The 18,218-nt window shown below is 40.9% G+C and overlaps 1 protein-coding gene across 3 annotated transcripts in view; it reads left to right on the top strand.

Annotated features, from left to right (window-relative positions):
* Positions 1 to 18,218, top strand: part of ptprga (protein tyrosine phosphatase receptor type Ga) — a 468,558-nt gene that overhangs the window by 355,728 nt on the left and 94,612 nt on the right. For all 3 annotated transcript variants that reach the window (XM_060909915.1, XM_060909917.1, XM_060909916.1), the window contains one exon: positions 5,348 to 5,505. In XM_060909915.1, the coding sequence (XP_060765898.1) occupies positions 5,348 to 5,505 (158 nt within the window). The remainder of the gene's footprint in view (positions 1 to 5,347; positions 5,506 to 18,218) is intronic.

Here is an 18,218-nt window from a genome sequence, read left to right as displayed (position 1 = left end):
CGCACCATGAAAAATAATAATAATGATGATACAGAGAAGCTTCTGAAGCATCCATAGTCAAAAATAGACACACTGTCTGCTATGTATACATGCAAAGATTATTGTTTTCACAGAGCAAAGTATGATAATGCATAGACCTGATTTTTGATGGCTTTTACGACTGTACAAAGTACGTACGTGTACCACCACAGGGTACTCGATCGTAAGTGTAAGGCCGCGTACCTCATAAACATTTGACTGCCGGACAATGAGATTTGTATCTTTGTTTACATAAGATAGATGGGTTTTTATCCAACACTTTTTTTTAAAAAAATAACATGGGATTATTTACTAACACATTTTACACTCATCGGGAGTTCTGCTTTTAGGCAGTGCCTAATTATACATCTCTCTTTTGTTTGGAAGATTAACAGAATAAATTATTTTAATTCTGCCAACCTGCACCTCTAAAAGTGACTAATCTTAGTTTAGACCAGGGGTGGGCAATTATTTTTTCCATGGGGCCACATGAAAAACAAAATTTTGTGGAGGGCCGGACCAAAAGGCTGAACTAAATTCTGCATAATATTAATTGTATTTCTTTATATAAAGCAGTAAATAACATTTGTTTTTACAAGCTGCTAAGACTGGTAAGAGTATGGAAGAAACGAGGCTGCCTTACAAAAAATGTCATTTATTCAATCAAATTTCCCAAAACAATGGTTAACAAAATGTGAACGTTTATGCCTTTTTTTTTTTCAGTCACATTCACCCCAAAACACAATAAAGACATCACAATATTGTCTTTCTACTCCAAATATCAAGCAAGATGCATCATATTATAATAATGATGTCCACATTTGTAGTCTAATCACCTCATTTGGTGTTTTTCATTTGGAAATGCCGACTCAAATTGTAGTCTTTGAACACTGCGATCTGCTCTCCGCAAACTAAACACACGGCTTCATCTCTGACTTCAGTAAATAAATACTTAGCAGTCCATGTTTTGTTGAAAGCCCTGCATTTGGCATCTACCTTTCTTCTTTTTGCGGACATTTTGGGGACTAAAGTCTTCTTGTGATCTGCTCGCAATAACTTCGATTCGGTGTAGGTATCAGATCTACAGATCGGCTCCGGCGCCTGCTGGTGACGTCACACTGTGTGATTGGCTGGACCGTTTGAAGGATGACGTACAAGTTTGTGGTTGGTCTGGACAAATTACGGAAGTAGTTATCGTGGGATTAGGCAGCTGGGCCATAGAAGGTTCACGCTGCACGCTGCACACTACACGCTACACGCGTGTAAAGAAAAGTGGACAAACGTAGCATGACTTGCTCTGGGCCATAGAACGGCGTTCACGTTGCACGCTGCACACTTCACACGTGAAGCGTGAAATGAACATGCACACTTTTTTCTAGGCGTGAAGATGGAAATTCCAGTCAATGCATGCGGTCACCGCCGCGCCAGCCAATCAGAACGGGTCTAGGGAGATAACTCTATGCTTTCAGGGGAAAACTTCAGAAAAAATATAATTGAATGGTATAATTGAAAAATAGTTCTTCATCGGGATTGTCAAGCAGATTATAGAATGTTCGGTGAAATTCACCACGGGTTTCTCTCAGAAGGAAGTGTTCTCGGCTCCAAATTCTGTTCCTTTTTCTCTTCCTCTGTCTCAGTAAAAGCAGAATGAGGCAATTGTCGTCATCCGAAGAGTCCATATTGTTGGTTACTCGGTCAAAGTAGAACAGACGCAACACGTGAACATCCAAGCATGAAGTTTAATGGCCCAGGGTCCGGTTCTTCACGTGAACGTGTAGCATGCAGCGTGAACCTTGTATGGCCCAGCTGCCTTAGGTTTCGTGGGATTTCATGTCATGCTCATGTCGTGCGCATTGCGTTTTTGTTGAACACAACTTCAAAATAAAAGCAATGCACATTCAGTCCATGCATGAGGTAAAATTAGAAAATACGTTTATTTTGTAATTTCTAATTAACCTTACGCGGGCCGGTCAGAATGAACCAAAGGGCCAGATGCGGCCCACAGGCCGTAAAATGCCCAGGTCTGGTTTAGCACCTTCGGACATAATGTGTCCAATTGTACACACAACGTTTTTCCTTGTGTCCGAATGGGTTAGTGTGTGAGGCAAATTTTTTTGCAACGCTCACAAGTGACGACCGCAAATGGCATGAATGAACATGATAAAATTTCCCATTTTAGTTGGGTACATCTTCCACCCCAAATCTAACTCTGCAGTCTTTTTAAAATGGGAACTTGAGTTTTACGTGAACGTGTTGGTCTGCGTGCATAAAAAATTTTATTCAGACGTTATAAATAATGGGATTATTCTTCAAATGAATTGCTTGTCGAATATTAGCAACATTCTGTGAACTGTATTTGAAACCCCCCAGACGTTCTTTGACGCTTGGTGTCCGATGTTCACATGCATGATCATTGAAGTGTTGGTTAACAATACACAAATTCATCGCACAGAATAAGCCAGTCAGTCTGATCTGAGAAAAAAAAGAGCTTATCCAATATAATCCAATATGAGAGTGCCAAACTCCGAGCTTTGTAGGACCACATGACTGCTCAAGTTAATATTTCTCTGCTTAAATGCAGGAAGTCTATATAATGCATGCAAATAAGTTTCCAGTCCTGTGGTTCACAAGGAAGCCAAAGCATCCCAGAGAGTTTTCTCATAAATAAATCTTGCCACAAATGTGTCACTGAGCCTAGTGCTCATGTTCGATAAGAAAGGTTAATGCATCATCTACTTATCAAATCCCTGCATGAGTTGAATTAGGTTTGTTAAGGCAACAAAATGGGAAACTAAGGCTTGGTTCTATACAACAATATGCATACATCTTCACAGGTTAAAAGCTCCGTTTCAGTAGTGTGGTTCCTGCTCTGAAACATGTTCCTCGAAAAAATTTGTCGACTATCCCAGAAGACTTTGACCATCTACTGTTATTGAAACACACTGTATTTCTCTTTCAGTCTTCCAATATATAGCAGCCCTGTCAATAACTGCTAGCAACCAGCGATTTTGCCAACTATAAACACTGCATCTCTAGCTGTTTGTTTGCTTGTTTGTTTGTTTGTTTCAAAAGAATAAAAAATGTACTTGGTTTTTATGTGGAATGCTTTTTGTTTTTATTCACTGAGGAAAGTGATCTTTTTAGATTTCAACAATGACATTTGTGCTATGACAGCAGACATTGTTTACTAGTATCTGTGCCAATCCTGCTTATGCGTGATCTAACGGAGTTAGATTTACACTTCATAAAAGTCAAGTCTGTTGATTCGCATATTTTTTTTTCCCAGTAAAAATCACGTGGTTTGATTGATTGAGATCTTTGTCATTAATGGAGTACAAAGTTAATACATAAGTAAAAACTGAGAACAGGATAGCACCAAAAAGTTATAAACTTATTTCATGGTGGTCCCATAATAGAGGTATCGAGGTTTTGTTACATGGGTAACATTATACTAAAAACAAAAGCAACCACACACGTTCAGCTCACGACGGTCAATATGTCAAAGCAGCAAGTGAACATTACTGACGACTTTAACAAATCTGACATTGCGAAAAGATCCAAAACACAAGATAATTAACACTGGGCAAGTCTTGCAGTGATTGCTATTAGCATATAACAAATTATGCACAAAAAATGGACCATGTCTTTACGATTTTCTCCAGAGCCAGGACGAGTTTTAGAGCAAGGTTTAATTTCAACCAGTCTGGTTTTAGATTCCATCACAAGCCCCTTAGAGTAACCTACTTCTTTTGGAGCCACAAAGCTGGACACTATTTTTGTCAACCAAAACTTTTATTTTCTACTTCGCCTCCACCTCCATTCTATGGTGTAATGTCCGTCCATCCATCCGTCATCTGTAGCCGCTTTATCCTGTTCTACAGGGTCGCAGGCAAGCTGGAGCCTATCCCAGCTGACTACGGGCGAAAGGCGGGGTACACCCTGGACAAGTCGTCAGATCATCTCAGGGCTGACACATAGACACAGACACCCATTCACACTCACATTCACACCTACGCTCAATTTAGAGTCACCAGTTAACCTAACCTGCATGTCTTTGGACTGTGGGGGAAACCGGAGCACCCGGAGGAAACCCACGCGGACATGGAGAGAACATGCAAACTCCACACAGAAAGGCCCTCGCCGGCCACGGGGCTCGAACCCAGGACCTTCTTGCTGTGAGGTGACAGTGCTAACCACTACACCACCGTGCCGCCCCGTTGGCGAATTTGGGATTAGTTAGGAATTAAAGTATGTAGCCTAGAGCTACCATATATAGTATAATTTATTAAACTTAAATTCTGGGGGAAAAAAACATTTAAGGATTCTTTTTTCCCCAAAAAATGTCCAGATGGGGATAGTTGGGACAGTTCATGTTGCATGCTTTTTTTCTTTGTTTGTTTGTTTGTTTTTTCTTGTGGTTTACAAATACGAATGTGTTTAAAACCTTTTATTAAAAATGTCGGCATGTACCTGTATGAGATTTAAACTTATTTCATTCCTTCTTGATAATGGAGCTGTTTTGTCTCGTCAGGTTTTGGGTAAACTGACATTCTTCTATAGCTAGTTCATATGTTACAAGTTTTGATGATAAATAAAAATTAAACATGTAGGCCTAAATACTTTTATTTTTGTTCACGGTCTCCCCACGATGTCCCAAGTCTCCAAGCATAATGTGTCGTGTCTTCCCACAAAAAATAATGACAGAAAAAGTGAAGCCTGAAGGCCGGTATATGTGACAAGCTGAGAAACTAATGTTGTGGTAAGAGGGGTATAGTAAATACTCTCGAATGCAATATGAATGTGATGCGACCTGCAAATAATTTCACACGGTCTATAAAAGCTGAAAACTTGTCCCAAGTCTCCCCACTCTCCCCTGTGGGATATCATATGGGGAGCGAGTGAGTCCATATACCTGTATATTACAAGTTGACCAATGATTGACCTATAAAACTTGAAAATAGGTCAAATTGGCATGAAATCGTCAGAGAGAATTTACTTTCATTTTCATTAATTTTATTAATATTTTCTACATATTACTCACCTAAATCATGAGATCAAGAACATTTTATTTCCTCTGAGATGCAAAAATGTTACGTTCTGGATAACGTAGAATTCACTGTTCTACATCTGTATATTAAGAATTGTCCATGGGAGGAACACAGGACCTCCCACCTTTAGTGGGTCTACCTACTACTCTTTTTCCAAACGCTCCCTATTCCAAAAGTTATCGACAGGGCTGATTATAGCCAAGATACAATTAGCCTAGATGCTATGGATGCCTTCTTCATTACACAGTCTGATTAATTTCACTTTTCTTACCCCTTCTCAGAGAAAGAGACGTTTCTGGAGCCTTTTATTCTAAGGGACCTGCTGCCGTCCTCTATTGGGAGTTATTACCGCTACTTTGGCTCTCTTACTACTCCACCATGTACTAAAATAGTGGACTGGATCATCTTCAGCCGGCCTGTCTTCCTTTCCTACAGACAGGTGAGTTTGTGGCATTTGCAAAATGAAAATATTTTTGAGTTTGATTTGTGCATTTTGCAGCTCACAACTGGCGAGCCAGCCAGGAGCTGCAAAATATAATGAAATGCAGAAAGTGGCGAGAAGGCCGGGAAGTTGCAAGGGAAGGTGAGAACACGCCCCATTTCACCGGTATAAACAAGTGCACATGTTCACTTGTTTCCATACCAACCCAAAGGCTCCTCTGAAGAAAGTTGGCAAGGCTCACAAGCCAGTTTGTGGGATTGAGCTGAACACAAATGGGAATAGGGCCGGTGATGGTCGCAGAGCCTGTGTGTACTGCAGGTTGCAGGGAAGGGGGAAAATAAAGCTGTGGAAGTGCAAAACGTGATGTTTTCCTTTGCCTTCAACCTGACAGGAACTGTTATGATGATTGGCATCCAGATGAGGACTGACAGCAGAGAGCCACAGTCCAGGGATGATCATTAGCTATTGAACATTTTATTGAGTATCTTACAGTTGAAGAGGGCATATTTATTATACGAGTTAGAAAAAGCCAGAATATTTAATCTGTGACTGTGATAGCTTTGGCTTTTAGGGCTTCTTTTCTTTGCAGTAATTTTCCAAGCAGAGAAGTGTGGGGGCAGGGAGGTACAGGGGCCAGGGTCTTTGTCTTTGTCTTTGACAAATGGACTATAGAGATCTTGCATGTGACGTCACAGCCGATCCAGATTGTAACAGACGCCATCTTGTCAGTCAAACGCCATATTTCCGCCTTCTACTTCTGGTTCTACTTCTACCTTTTCTTCTGGAAAACCCTACTATATACAAGTCTACTACAATGGCTGCGGCTACAAGCTCTCCCTACCTGTGCACGGTTTTTATGTTTTTTGTGTGTATTTTTGCGTGTTGTTCGTCTGTACCGGACTTCAATATCCACTACAACCGTATGGACTTACTGGACATTGGTTTCCAGCAGAAAATGACGGTTTGTAGCGATTTCCATCGCATGCACAACATTCCGGACGAGATAGCTAGACTAGCGGGGTCTCCGTGGATTGTTATCGGGTCTGGCAGGCGAAGGAGGCGGCGTCGGGAGCGGAAGCAAAAGCAAGGCTGCAGGCAGAGCCGGCCTGTTGACTAAGCTCAGAAAACAGCCACTCAAATCTCCACTGCTAAGCCTCTACCTCTCCAACGCCAGATCCATGGTAAACAAGACGGACGATTTGGAATTACAGCTGGAATTACCTTATTCTATTCTATTCTATAATCGGCTGGTCAGTGCTATACTAGATACTACTGATGTATCTAGTATCAGTACTAGTAATACTTAAGTGACTTACCCGTCCAATGAGGATTGTTATTTTCTTGTTTACAAGATGCCACATCTGAGGGCGGCTGACAAATCCTGAATTTCTGTAAAGATAACTGTCCAGAGATTTATAAGCATGCAGTGCTTCACCACTGAACAGTGAGGGAAAGTTAATGAGGTAATTATACACGTCTGGGTATTCCACCTCTGGCAGTTCCATATCCACTGACACGGTCGTGAAAACTACGTCCGGTAATCGATAAGGGTCACTAATCTGTAGGTCGTTTATTTTAGACATATATCTAGTTATCTGTTCATTAGAAAAATGAGCTGTATAGTCCGTCGGTTGAAATTTATCCATTTTGTACACGAGTGCAGCAGTATTCAGCGGTGTTTTTTTTTTTTTTTTTTTTTTTTTTAAAAGATATTTTTTTGGGCTTTTTGCACCTTTATTGGATAGGACAGTGTAGAGACAGGAAATGAGCGGGAGAGAGACGGGAAGGGATCGGGAAATGACCTCGGGCCGGAATCGAACCCGGGTCGCCTGCATTCATGGTATGGCGCCTTAACCACCTGAGCCACGACGCCCCCTTCAGCGGTGTTTTTTACCGACAAGATGGCGGCTGTGTATTTTCCGGTCACGTGACTGCAAGATCTCTATTGACAGTGACGGGGGGGGATTACAGGTGAATTACACCTACCTCATCAATATTCATTTGAAAGGGCAACTGGCTTTGGAGAACACAAAGGTGGTCTGAAGTTTCTACAATTAGTATTTAAACTACAGAACATTTCTGAATGCTGTTCTTACTTTTATGTAGCCAACACCTATGTTTACAAGGTTCAGACTTCAAAGGTCTTGTGCAGATATATTTATAGTGGTTTTTTTTTTTTTTTTACAAGGTTTGAAGACTCTGAAAATAGTTTTTTGTAAGGTTGTGTTTGCACTTAATTTAAATAAAAACAAATTTAATTACATTCACTTTACTCTCATATTATTGCTGAGGGTGTCCAGAATATAACCGTGCGTGTCACTTTTGCATGGATGTTTTTAGTTAGATGAAATACTTAAAAATGTCAAGGTTTATCAGACTGCCACAGAGTGTCTGACAGGCCCAGGACCTCAGAGTGTTAAGATAAATGGTGTGGAGGAGCAGTGTTGTAGTCAAGACCACCTAAACCAAGACCAATACAAGACCAAGACCACAGTGTATCAAGACCAAGACTTTGAGGGGTCGAGACCGAGACAAGACCAAGACCAGACCAGTGTCCCACACTGCATGACACACTTATGATAAAATGTGGAACATGCAAACCATAGGCACCCCTCAAATAGACCTGTAAGTAATCCACATTCCCATAAAAACACCCACAGAAAACAAATGAAGATTCCTGTTCATTCACCTCTTTTGTTGACCTATATTATATGTCTGTATAATGAAATGTCTTGATAAAATAATCAAAAGGCACTGCAGAGATGAATTTCATGTGTGGGAATTTTCCTTTGTTTTCTATAAGCAAACAAATACAAACACTAAGGAGCTGAAATCAACTTAACCATCTTTATTCAACACTGTACTGAATGATTTGCCATCCATCTAATACAGTACAATTTTTTGCGCAAGCAGTTTCAAAAATGACGCCGTCATATGCCAAACTGCAGTGCTGAAACATTTAAGTCCATGCGCACCATGAATGATAAACACATGACATGGACATTGTGAAAGACTACAAAAACGTGGACTTTAAAGTATAGTTTGGTTGCATTTTAGAAATATCAGAGACTGCAACATTCTGTGGCCTAAACGTGCACGATGGGGTCTCATTATGATGCCCCCTCTACTAAAAACCCTCTCCACTGGTGCTGAGGAGGCAGGGATTGACAGCACCTTCAGTGCCAACTTGTGGAGTTGTGGGAATCGGTCATGGTTTTTGGCCCAGAAGATGAGTGCATTGTCAGAGTCAGAGACTACGTTCAGACTGCACCCTGAAACGACCCATATCCGATTTTTTTTGCCCATATGCGACCTGTATCTGATTTGTTATTGACAATCTGAACGACACCGATCCGATTTTTTTCACATGCCACCCAGGCCGCTTGGATATGTGGTCCTAAATCCGATGCATATCCGTTATTTTCACATGCAACTGCAGTCTGACCGGACAGGTCGCATTCATGCGACCTACACGTCATCAACAAGAGACAAACGTCACTATTCTGCGTTGGCTAATCCCACGTCTTTGGTGGAAAACAACAACATTTGTACAGTTTTCAGAATTTAAATAGACTTTTATAGAATTGATCAAGCTAATGGTGGATTTGGTAGGGACCTGGATGTTGATCTGTTAGCCTGATTAAATAAAACAGTTTCTATAACTGATTTATAACTTAAACCATCCTGTATTACAAGATTATAAGATTGTTCTGGAAATTTCCAGTAATTTGACACCTTCGGTCTCATTAGTCTGCTGCCCACATTAATCAGATTATTGTGTGAGTTCCGCCGCCGCCGCCACAAAAACCACATCGCCAGGTCTCGCCTCATCTCCATGCTTTACTTGCAAACTTGAAGAGTGCGCTTTTTTTTTTTTGTTTACGTATTACGTAGATGTGCTTATTACGTGTCAATTTGCGCATGCGGGACACTTTTGGGTCATTTTCCGTTCATATTGGAGATCGCATACAAGTCTCATATAATTGGTAATGTGAACGGCCTAACAAAAAAATCGGATTTCACAACAAATCGGATATGGGTCGTTTTAGGGTGCAGTCTGAACGTAGTGAGAGTCATTGATGGCATCGAAGTATTTGCTTATCTGCGTTATAACACTTGAATCCTGGGCTGAGTTGCGCTTCTTGTGAGTCTTGTAGTGGGACAGAAGGCGTGGGCATTTGACTGGTGGCGAATCACTGGATGAATCCACATTCATGGCCCCAGAGTCAGTTGCATCTCCTTCACTGTCGATCATGTTCTCCACCTCTGACAACAAAGTGTCTGAAAAACACAAACAAATACACAATGACAGGATTAAAACCATAATTCAACTTTGACTATGTAAGGACTTTTTTTTTTTTTTTTTTTTACTATTTCTTTCCCTGAATAATACTAACCTCTCCGTGTCCTCTTCAGCTCATCTCTGATCATCTTCACTGATGTTGCATTTCCTCCATTTGTGATGTGCTTAGGCCAGACTGTGGATCCAGCATGGTAGCCAAGAAGTACACATTGTGGTTAAAAGGTTCATCTGTTCAAATAGTTACACAACGATATGATTGACATGGTACAATATGGCCAAACCAGTCAATTTTCTTACCATAACACTGAAATAACAATCACTTTTAATGTGAATAAACTTACATGAAAAAGGGATAAAAGGGACAGATGTGTATTTTTCTAAACACCCATCTAACACAGTGTGAGAAAATCTGAGTGACTGAGCGAGCCAGACTTGCTCACTTACTACATAAAGTTATATATTTGTTGGTGTATTTAACCCCAAAATTAGCACTCTAAGTATGTGATGTATGCTTATAGCCAGGCAGAGCATATTTAGGCCCACTTTACACGGGGACGGTCTGAAACAAAAACGCAAAAGTCCGTTTTCGTTCTCACTTTTTTCCGCGTCTACACGACCGTTTTCAAGGAGGAAATCTGCGTCTATACGGTGACGCATAAATGTGTGGAATTCAATTGGATGTGCATGCCAGGCGGTGCTGTGAAAGACCTCCGCTATGTCTGCACGCATGCGCAACATCTTCCGTCTTGTCTGATCTGCACATCTGCGCCGCGAAAACTTTGACTACTCTGGCTACGGTAAGTAAGAAAGTAAGTAAAAAAAATAAGAGCATACTATACCCGCCTCTGTTCATTAACGGTATATGTGCAGATTCGGTATAGATGTTCGAAGGACTCCTGGACGTTTATTAAAGCTGCCAGAGCAGCTTGAAGATCCGTTGGATTGATGTAATCAGACATGCTCTTAATTTTTTTACTTACTTTCTTACTTCCCGGGCTGGCATGTACAGTATATGACATATGTATGACGTAAACGCGTACCCGACGTGAGCAGATCCGAGCAGAGTTTCGCGTATTGGGTAGTTTAGATGGATATGCAACGGGGGCTGTTTTTAACTTATCCACTCTGGAAGGCGTTTTCAATTTTTTCCGTTTTTCAGCCTCGGAAACGCCGTCCCCGTGTAGACGAAAGGCACTTCCGATAATATATTTAGTCATTTTTACCCGACAGCGTCCTCGTGTAAACGGGCCCTTAATGTGTAACTTCATAGAAGTGGAGCATTAATGTTACTCTGTCTCCACTCTGGAGACTGCTGACTCTAGCTCTCTCACCCAGGAGAGGGAGCGCGGCGTACGTCAGAGTTGGCGTTGATGTAACATAACTACTTGTATACAAATTAGCTACATAGCTTTACGTCACCTGTCTCATCATTTTTATCACATGAAAAAACATAACATAGGAGTAAGACGCATGTCCTGACCCCTCACTCTCACAAAGTTAACACTGCATTAGCTAACTTAATGTTACATCCATTGTAACATTAAGTTATCTGATGCAGTGAGGTAATGTGCTAATATGCTTCCGCGCCTAGCTAGGGGGTAAATAACCGGCAAGCCAATGAAACCGGTGTCCTGAAACATACTGTATACACATGGTTAGCAAACGTGTTTAGCTAGTATTCACTAAATCTCACTTACACTTAGCTTACCTTTCTTTATGCTTCCTCTTCAAGTGCCGGTAAAAGTTGGACGTGGTCCCAGCCGTCTCCGTTAGCGTTGATTTACAAAATTTACATGTTGCGCTGTTTTCTTTTGGTTATAGTTGTGCACAAAAACTCTTTGTGGTTCAGGTAACCAATAGCCCAAGAGCATTAGCTCAAAATTGAGTCCAACCCGGAACAAATTAGTAACAAGCTGAATTTTTCAGAATATGTTCAGAATACCCTTAGGAATAACATACTAAAAGTCCCCGGGAATCCACCTTGTGCTCTCTGAGAAATTCAAGATGGCGTCCAAAATGGCCGCCGATTGGAGATTTTTCAATATCTCAGGGATAAAACATAATATAAATGCAATTAAAATGTTAAATTATATGTTCTCTCATACAAGCAATGCAAATTCACCATTGTCACACTGTTAAAATTAAAATTAACCAAGATTACAAGGTCATTAATGTGGAAATTACATGGAATTTGATGGTTGACGTGATTGACAGATTAGCTTAGTGGGCTACCTACATACATGAACATAATGTAAGACAACAATTAGACATCAATTTCCTTAATATTTAGTGCATCTTTAAGCTTTGATAAAATATTAAAGGGAAATTAAATTTGAGAACTCTATCTTCTAAAACTACAATGGCAAGCTGTTTCAGTACACTTCAACATTCCGGCGACTTTCATGACAAAAAGGTCTGCCTCAATAAAAGCTCTTGCTTATAAACAATGAGTAGACTTAAACACTTCTCAGTGCCTCAGTTGTAATGCTTGGACCTTTGTTGTACCATCAATGAAGTAGGGAATTTATTCAAGCTTGTTTAAGGGTGGAAAAAAATTAATCTTTGAGTTTCTCGCGCCAGTCTTTACTACTAGCAATGCCAGTGTGTTCGGACAAAAAATGACTAAACTCAGCATGACCTTTTAAAAATGACTGAACTCAGCATGACCTTTTAACATGCCATTTTTCATTTTACACCACCAATTTACTTTAATATTAATGAAAATAAGTGCTCCAACGCCTAGTAATTATGTTTGTTGTTTTGTGAACAGAATAGGATGATACGGAGTGAACGAGTAACCAATGGATCCACACTCTATAATCGGTAGTGTACATTAAATAGCGCATGTATAGATTTACAATTATAAGTCTGTAATTATTAGTCCTAAACATTAAGAACTGAAGCCATTTCAAAAACGTATGAGATATCGTCATGATACCATAACGATTATTTTGTCATAACAGTCATTGTTATTTCTTCTTGAATGTGAATTTATGGGCCAGGGCGTTTCAAGATTGATACTTGATTCAAGGATCGGACTGGATGAAACCTACACACCTTCATAGTACTGTGCACATTCATAAATATGAACTGGTGAAGTATTGTGTTTAATAGGAACCACGGATAAGAATGTTCTAGGTCTATGAATATTAAATGTAGTTCGATGTTTTTGGTTTTAGTGAAACTCCCAGTGCCAAAAATATGACAGTCTAACCAGACATGGCAAGCGAACACATTATACACAAATATACTGTTATAATAATGTGTACATTGTTATTATATAATGTTAATACACAATGTAATTAATACACACATGTTGGAATTTACTCTCCTACCCTACAAAACATATATTCTGACCTTTTAATTGGATTAATATTTAGTTTTGGGCCTGAGATATGGGCAGATCTCCATTTGGTGGCCATTTTGGACGCCATCTTGAATTTCTCAGAGAGCACAAGGGGGATTTCCGGGGACTTTTAGTATGTTATTCCTAAAGGTATTCTGAAATTTTCAGCTTGTTACTAATTTGTTCCGGGTATAACCCTATTACTCCTGGGCTACAAATTTTATTACAGACGAGTTGGCTGACATCATCACACGGCCTCTTCTCCTGTCACTCACATGCACGTTTGTGGGGGGGCGTGTGAAAGGGGGCGGGAGGGGTGACAGCCGTTAACGGTGACAGCAATTTCAAATGATAAATGAGGCAGGTTATTGGTTGTACTCGAAGCAATACGATTTACGCAAAATCACAGCAATGATATTAACAAGTAAATCCAAAAATGCACAGGCAATTCATTGATATCCCCACAGTTGTGGTCTTGACCGGTCTTGAAATAAAATCCCGAGTCCGCTTTGTCCAAGACCGAGACAAGACCGAGTAAAAATGCAGTCAATTCCGAGACGAGACCGAGACCTTCAAAAAGTGGTCTCGAGACCAAGACCGATCTCGAGTACTACAACACTGGTGGAGGGGTCATTTCTGTATGCATGTTCACAAAATTAGGCTCTCATAAGCTGGGGGTGGACCCTGAGATTGATTTGTCTTTTGCAGCCCTCGGCTGGTTTGCAAGTTGTTAGATTTTGAAGCGAGCCGTCCAAGAGCTGCAAACAACAAAACAAGCTCGGAGCTGGCAAGAATTTTGACTATTGAAATGGGTCATTCGGCAAACGGAGATGTTCGCAAAACTAGGGTCTGGTAACCTGAAAAAAAGTCTGAGTTTGACATGTCTTTTGCCACTTCTGGTTGGAACACCGGTTGTTATATGTTGAAGCGAGCCAGCCTGTAGTTGGCAAGAATTTACGACAAACAGTGTGGAGGGGTCATTTCTGTATTTAGCAGAGATATTCAGAAAATGATGCTCTGATCAGCTGAAACAATACGAGTATTATTTTGTCTTTGCTTTTCCAGCACCTGCCTAGCTTTGTCAGTTGTTTGATTTTGAAGCGAGCTAGTCATAAGATGCCAGGAATTTAAGATGAAAAGTGTGGTGGGGTTATTTCCACATTCAGCAGAGATGTTCACAAAATTATGCTCGCATAAGCTGAAAAACTCTGAGATTGATTTTGTCTTTCGTCACTCCTGGCTGCCTCCCAAGTTGTTAGATTTTGACGCAAGGCAGCGACTCGTTGTCAAGAATATAAGATGTAAACTAACATCGAAGTGTAAAGGGGTCATTAGACAAAGTGAGATGTGCACAAAACGAGGCTCTCGTAAACGAGGAAAAAAAATGTCCGAGTATGAATGTCTTTTGCAGCAGGTTGGCTCGCGAGTTGTTAGATTTTGGATGCATGAAAAGAGTGTATAAATATTAAAGGTCAGGCCATTTAAGGCCTAGATTCAAACGAGATCATAAGAATGCGTGTATCCAGTAAAAACGTGTCGAACACGCATTTAACCCAAATGTGCTGTCTTGATGGGTATTGTTTCCAACGCTTATTACACAAACCTTACTTATCTGACTACATTAGGTGTGTTAGCTGAGGTTGCACCAAAATTCTGCAGTGTAGTAAATGCCTTACGAAATGAATAGCACTTAAGAATGAGAGCCCGACTGTGCTGTGGATCTTTCTCATTATCTACGATCACAAACACAATCTCAAACTCATTCTCAAACTCATTTCATTCTCTTTCATCTGCTACTCTTTCTCTTTTTATCTCTCGCTTCTTCAGTTCTCTCCAGTGAACTCCTCGCATCCACATCAAGGATGTACATAAAAATGCAAGTTGGTAGATAATCCCATACTCCAGCTCGAGTTAATTGACACAGGCGGCTCACATAGTGAGCTGTATACCGCTCTGCGATAATGGAAACAAACAGCCGAAGGAAGCTGTGTGACGGTGCGTTAACTAGACGACCCGGGGCCTCCACCCACCCACCCACCCACCACCCTCTCGTCCTCGTCTCCCCCCTCCTCTCCTCTCCGGCACGGAGAGTGTTTGGCTTAAACCCTAATGAGCTGAAATGAGTTTGCTTAGAGAGCGCGACGAAAGCAGGCCAAGTGTGGATGACGAATTCAGCTGATTTGTGTGAGCACGGCGAGGAAGGCAGAGACACGACAAGGAGGAGGACGACGAAGAGGAGGAGGAGGCGACCAAGGTGGTCCAGCGTCACACTCATCCTTGGAAAGGAGAAAAGATAGTATCAGTCTATCAGCTGGACAGCAAGTGTCAGCGAGAGGGAGAAGGAGAGGACGAAACTGAGACGACAGAAATAGTACAGAGCAAACGTAATAAAAATAAACAGCATGGAAAACATCTCACATAGATCTGATGTATTCCTGTATAAACTAAGCATAAATAATGGTTTAGGCCAGGACTATATTTACACTTCCCTATTGCATTCACACGAATGTTTTAATTAGCGACAGTAATAGTCATTCACATTCACTGCTGTGTGTCAGGGGAGTTGAATCAGAATTGGCTGAAAATCTGCGTACATACCGTACATCACACACCAGCTCGGATACATCAGACATCAGTTTCAGGCAAAACAGCAGTCTGGCTATGTTACTATGAGAGGGAAATGGATTCAAGAGTGATATGCTGAGCATTTATTTGTTCTCTAATTTGGTTGATAGTCGATTTATCCTTGTTGTAGTTTGTGAAGTTGAAGAACTCATGATAGCAATGCTGCCTTTGACAAAAGTGGGAAGTCGGAACTCGGAATAATGTCATTTTTGAACTCGTTTAAAATGAAACGTAAGAAGTGCTACTTTTTTGTGTGGTGAGCAGCCATGTTGATTTGATGTCATTTGCTAAACCTGAGGATGAGGAAACCTTGCTGACTTTCCAATAAGAAATCCAAGTTGAGGAGATACGTTTTGTTTTTTCCTAATCTGAGTTACGAGCTGTAGTTGAACTGGAGCTAATATGCTAAAATACATTTCAGAAATGTTAAAATATGATGGGCGGCACGGTAGTGTAGTGGTTAGCACTGTCGCCTCACAGCAAGAAGGTCCTGGGTTCGAGCCCAGCAGCCGGCGAGGGCCTTTCTGCATGGAGTTTGCATGTTCTCCCCGTGTCCGCGTGGGTTTCCTCCGGGTGCTCCGGTTTCCCCCACAGTCCAAAGACATGCAGGTTAGGTTAACTGGTGACTCTAAATTGACCGTAGGTGTGAATGTGAGTGTGAATGGTTGTTTGTCTCTTTGTGTCAGCCCTGCGATGACCTGGCGAGGTGCACCCCGCCTTTCGCCCATAGTCAACTGGGATAGGCTCCAGCTTGCCTGCGACCCTGTAGAACAGGATAAGTGGCTACAGATGACGGATGGATGGATCAAAATATGATAAATTAATGTTCTCTGCTCTATTTTCACTGACTAGTTGCTGTTGTTGGGCTGTTGCATGTCGGTTTGCTCTTTTATTTGGTACTCATATCTGTCACATTCACACTGATGTGCTCAGTAAAGTTTTTTTTATTCTGTAATATTGAAGAAACACAGCATGTTATATCCTCAACATTTTCTTGCATTTTTTTTTAACCAGAAAGGGTGAAATTTGAAATTCTTATATCGAGCATGTCGAAAATAGTACTGAGACATTAATGCTGCCGTAGGATATTGTTAAAATAAATGTAAAATGAATTCCTTTATATCCTTCATGCCTTTACATTGGCGATCTGGATGTTTTCAGTACAATTGTATTATTTATGTTTAAACATGCATCCTAAACACATTGTAAAAGGGAGTTGCATAATATACAATATATTATAATTAGTGCTGTCAAAAATGTCGCGTTATTAACGTGTTAAGTTGACTCAATTTTAACGGCGATAATTTTTTTATCGCGAGATTAACGCTCTGTGACATGATGCCACGCCCCACACAGCCAGAGTCCTCTGCCCTCCCCCGAAGAGCTACGGTGCTCGGCTTAAGTTTCGTTTTCCCATCGGCGGCTCCAGCCCCACTTTGCAGTGGCTGTGACAAGACGTGTTATGCTCTGCAATAAAAAAAAAAAAACATTGGTACAACCAGTGTTCAAACTATGCTGATATTTTCGGGGGGGTCCCTTATTTTCCCTTGGGGGGGGGTGCCTGCGCTTGTCTCAGAGTGCGGCTCTCCATCGCGCGCTCACTTCGGATATGCAAATGCTTCCCGTTACACACGATTGCTATGTCAATAAACATAATTTTGCTAATATTTTAGAGACCCCCCAATATTTCCCAAATCATGTTTTCAAGGGATCTCATGTCTGTTTCAGGGGATCTCGGATCCCCCATGTACCCCTGTAGTTCGAACGGTGAGCAAGCCCATTCACTTTTTTATGCTGATAAGAGAATTACAATGGTTTTTCATGTGACAAAAATGTGCGATTAAATTGCGATTAATCGCGAGTTAACTATGACATTAACCCTTTGGTGACTGACCCCTTGAAAATGGTTCCTCCAGGAACGATGACGTTTCAGTTGTCAAGACAACGGAAAAACTAAAATACAAGAGCATTTTGTTTTGTGCACAAGAGCATTGTGACGTATCTTTCTGTTTTTGTATTTTAGTTTTTCCATTGTCTTGACAACTGAAACGTCATCGTTCCTGGAGGAACCATTTTCAAGGGGTCAGTCACCAAAGGGTTTTAATCGCGATTAAATATTTTAATCGCTTGACAGCACTAATTATAATATATTGCGCTGAAATATCATCCAGGCTAACAGATAATTGTCAAGTAATACCGTATGAGGCGTACTTGGACAAGAATTATTATTCAGCACCAAAATCTTATCCCTCTTTTGTTGACTCTAAAGGATTTTTTGATGAGATGCTTCCGGAAACTCTTTGGCATCTCCTATAAAGACCACATAACCAACAAAGATGTACGCAGCAGAATCCAGCAAGCCATTGGGCCCCACGAAGATCTCCTGACCATTGTGAAAAAGCAAAAATTGAAATGGTATGGGCATGTCACAAGATC

The sequence above is a fragment of the Neoarius graeffei genome, chromosome 26 (assembly GCF_027579695.1).
Source record: "Neoarius graeffei isolate fNeoGra1 chromosome 26, fNeoGra1.pri, whole genome shotgun sequence".
Lineage (NCBI taxonomy): Eukaryota > Metazoa > Chordata > Actinopteri > Siluriformes > Ariidae > Neoarius > Neoarius graeffei.
The sequence above is the reverse complement of the archived record's forward strand: the minus strand, read 5'-3'. Positions and strand labels throughout refer to the sequence as shown.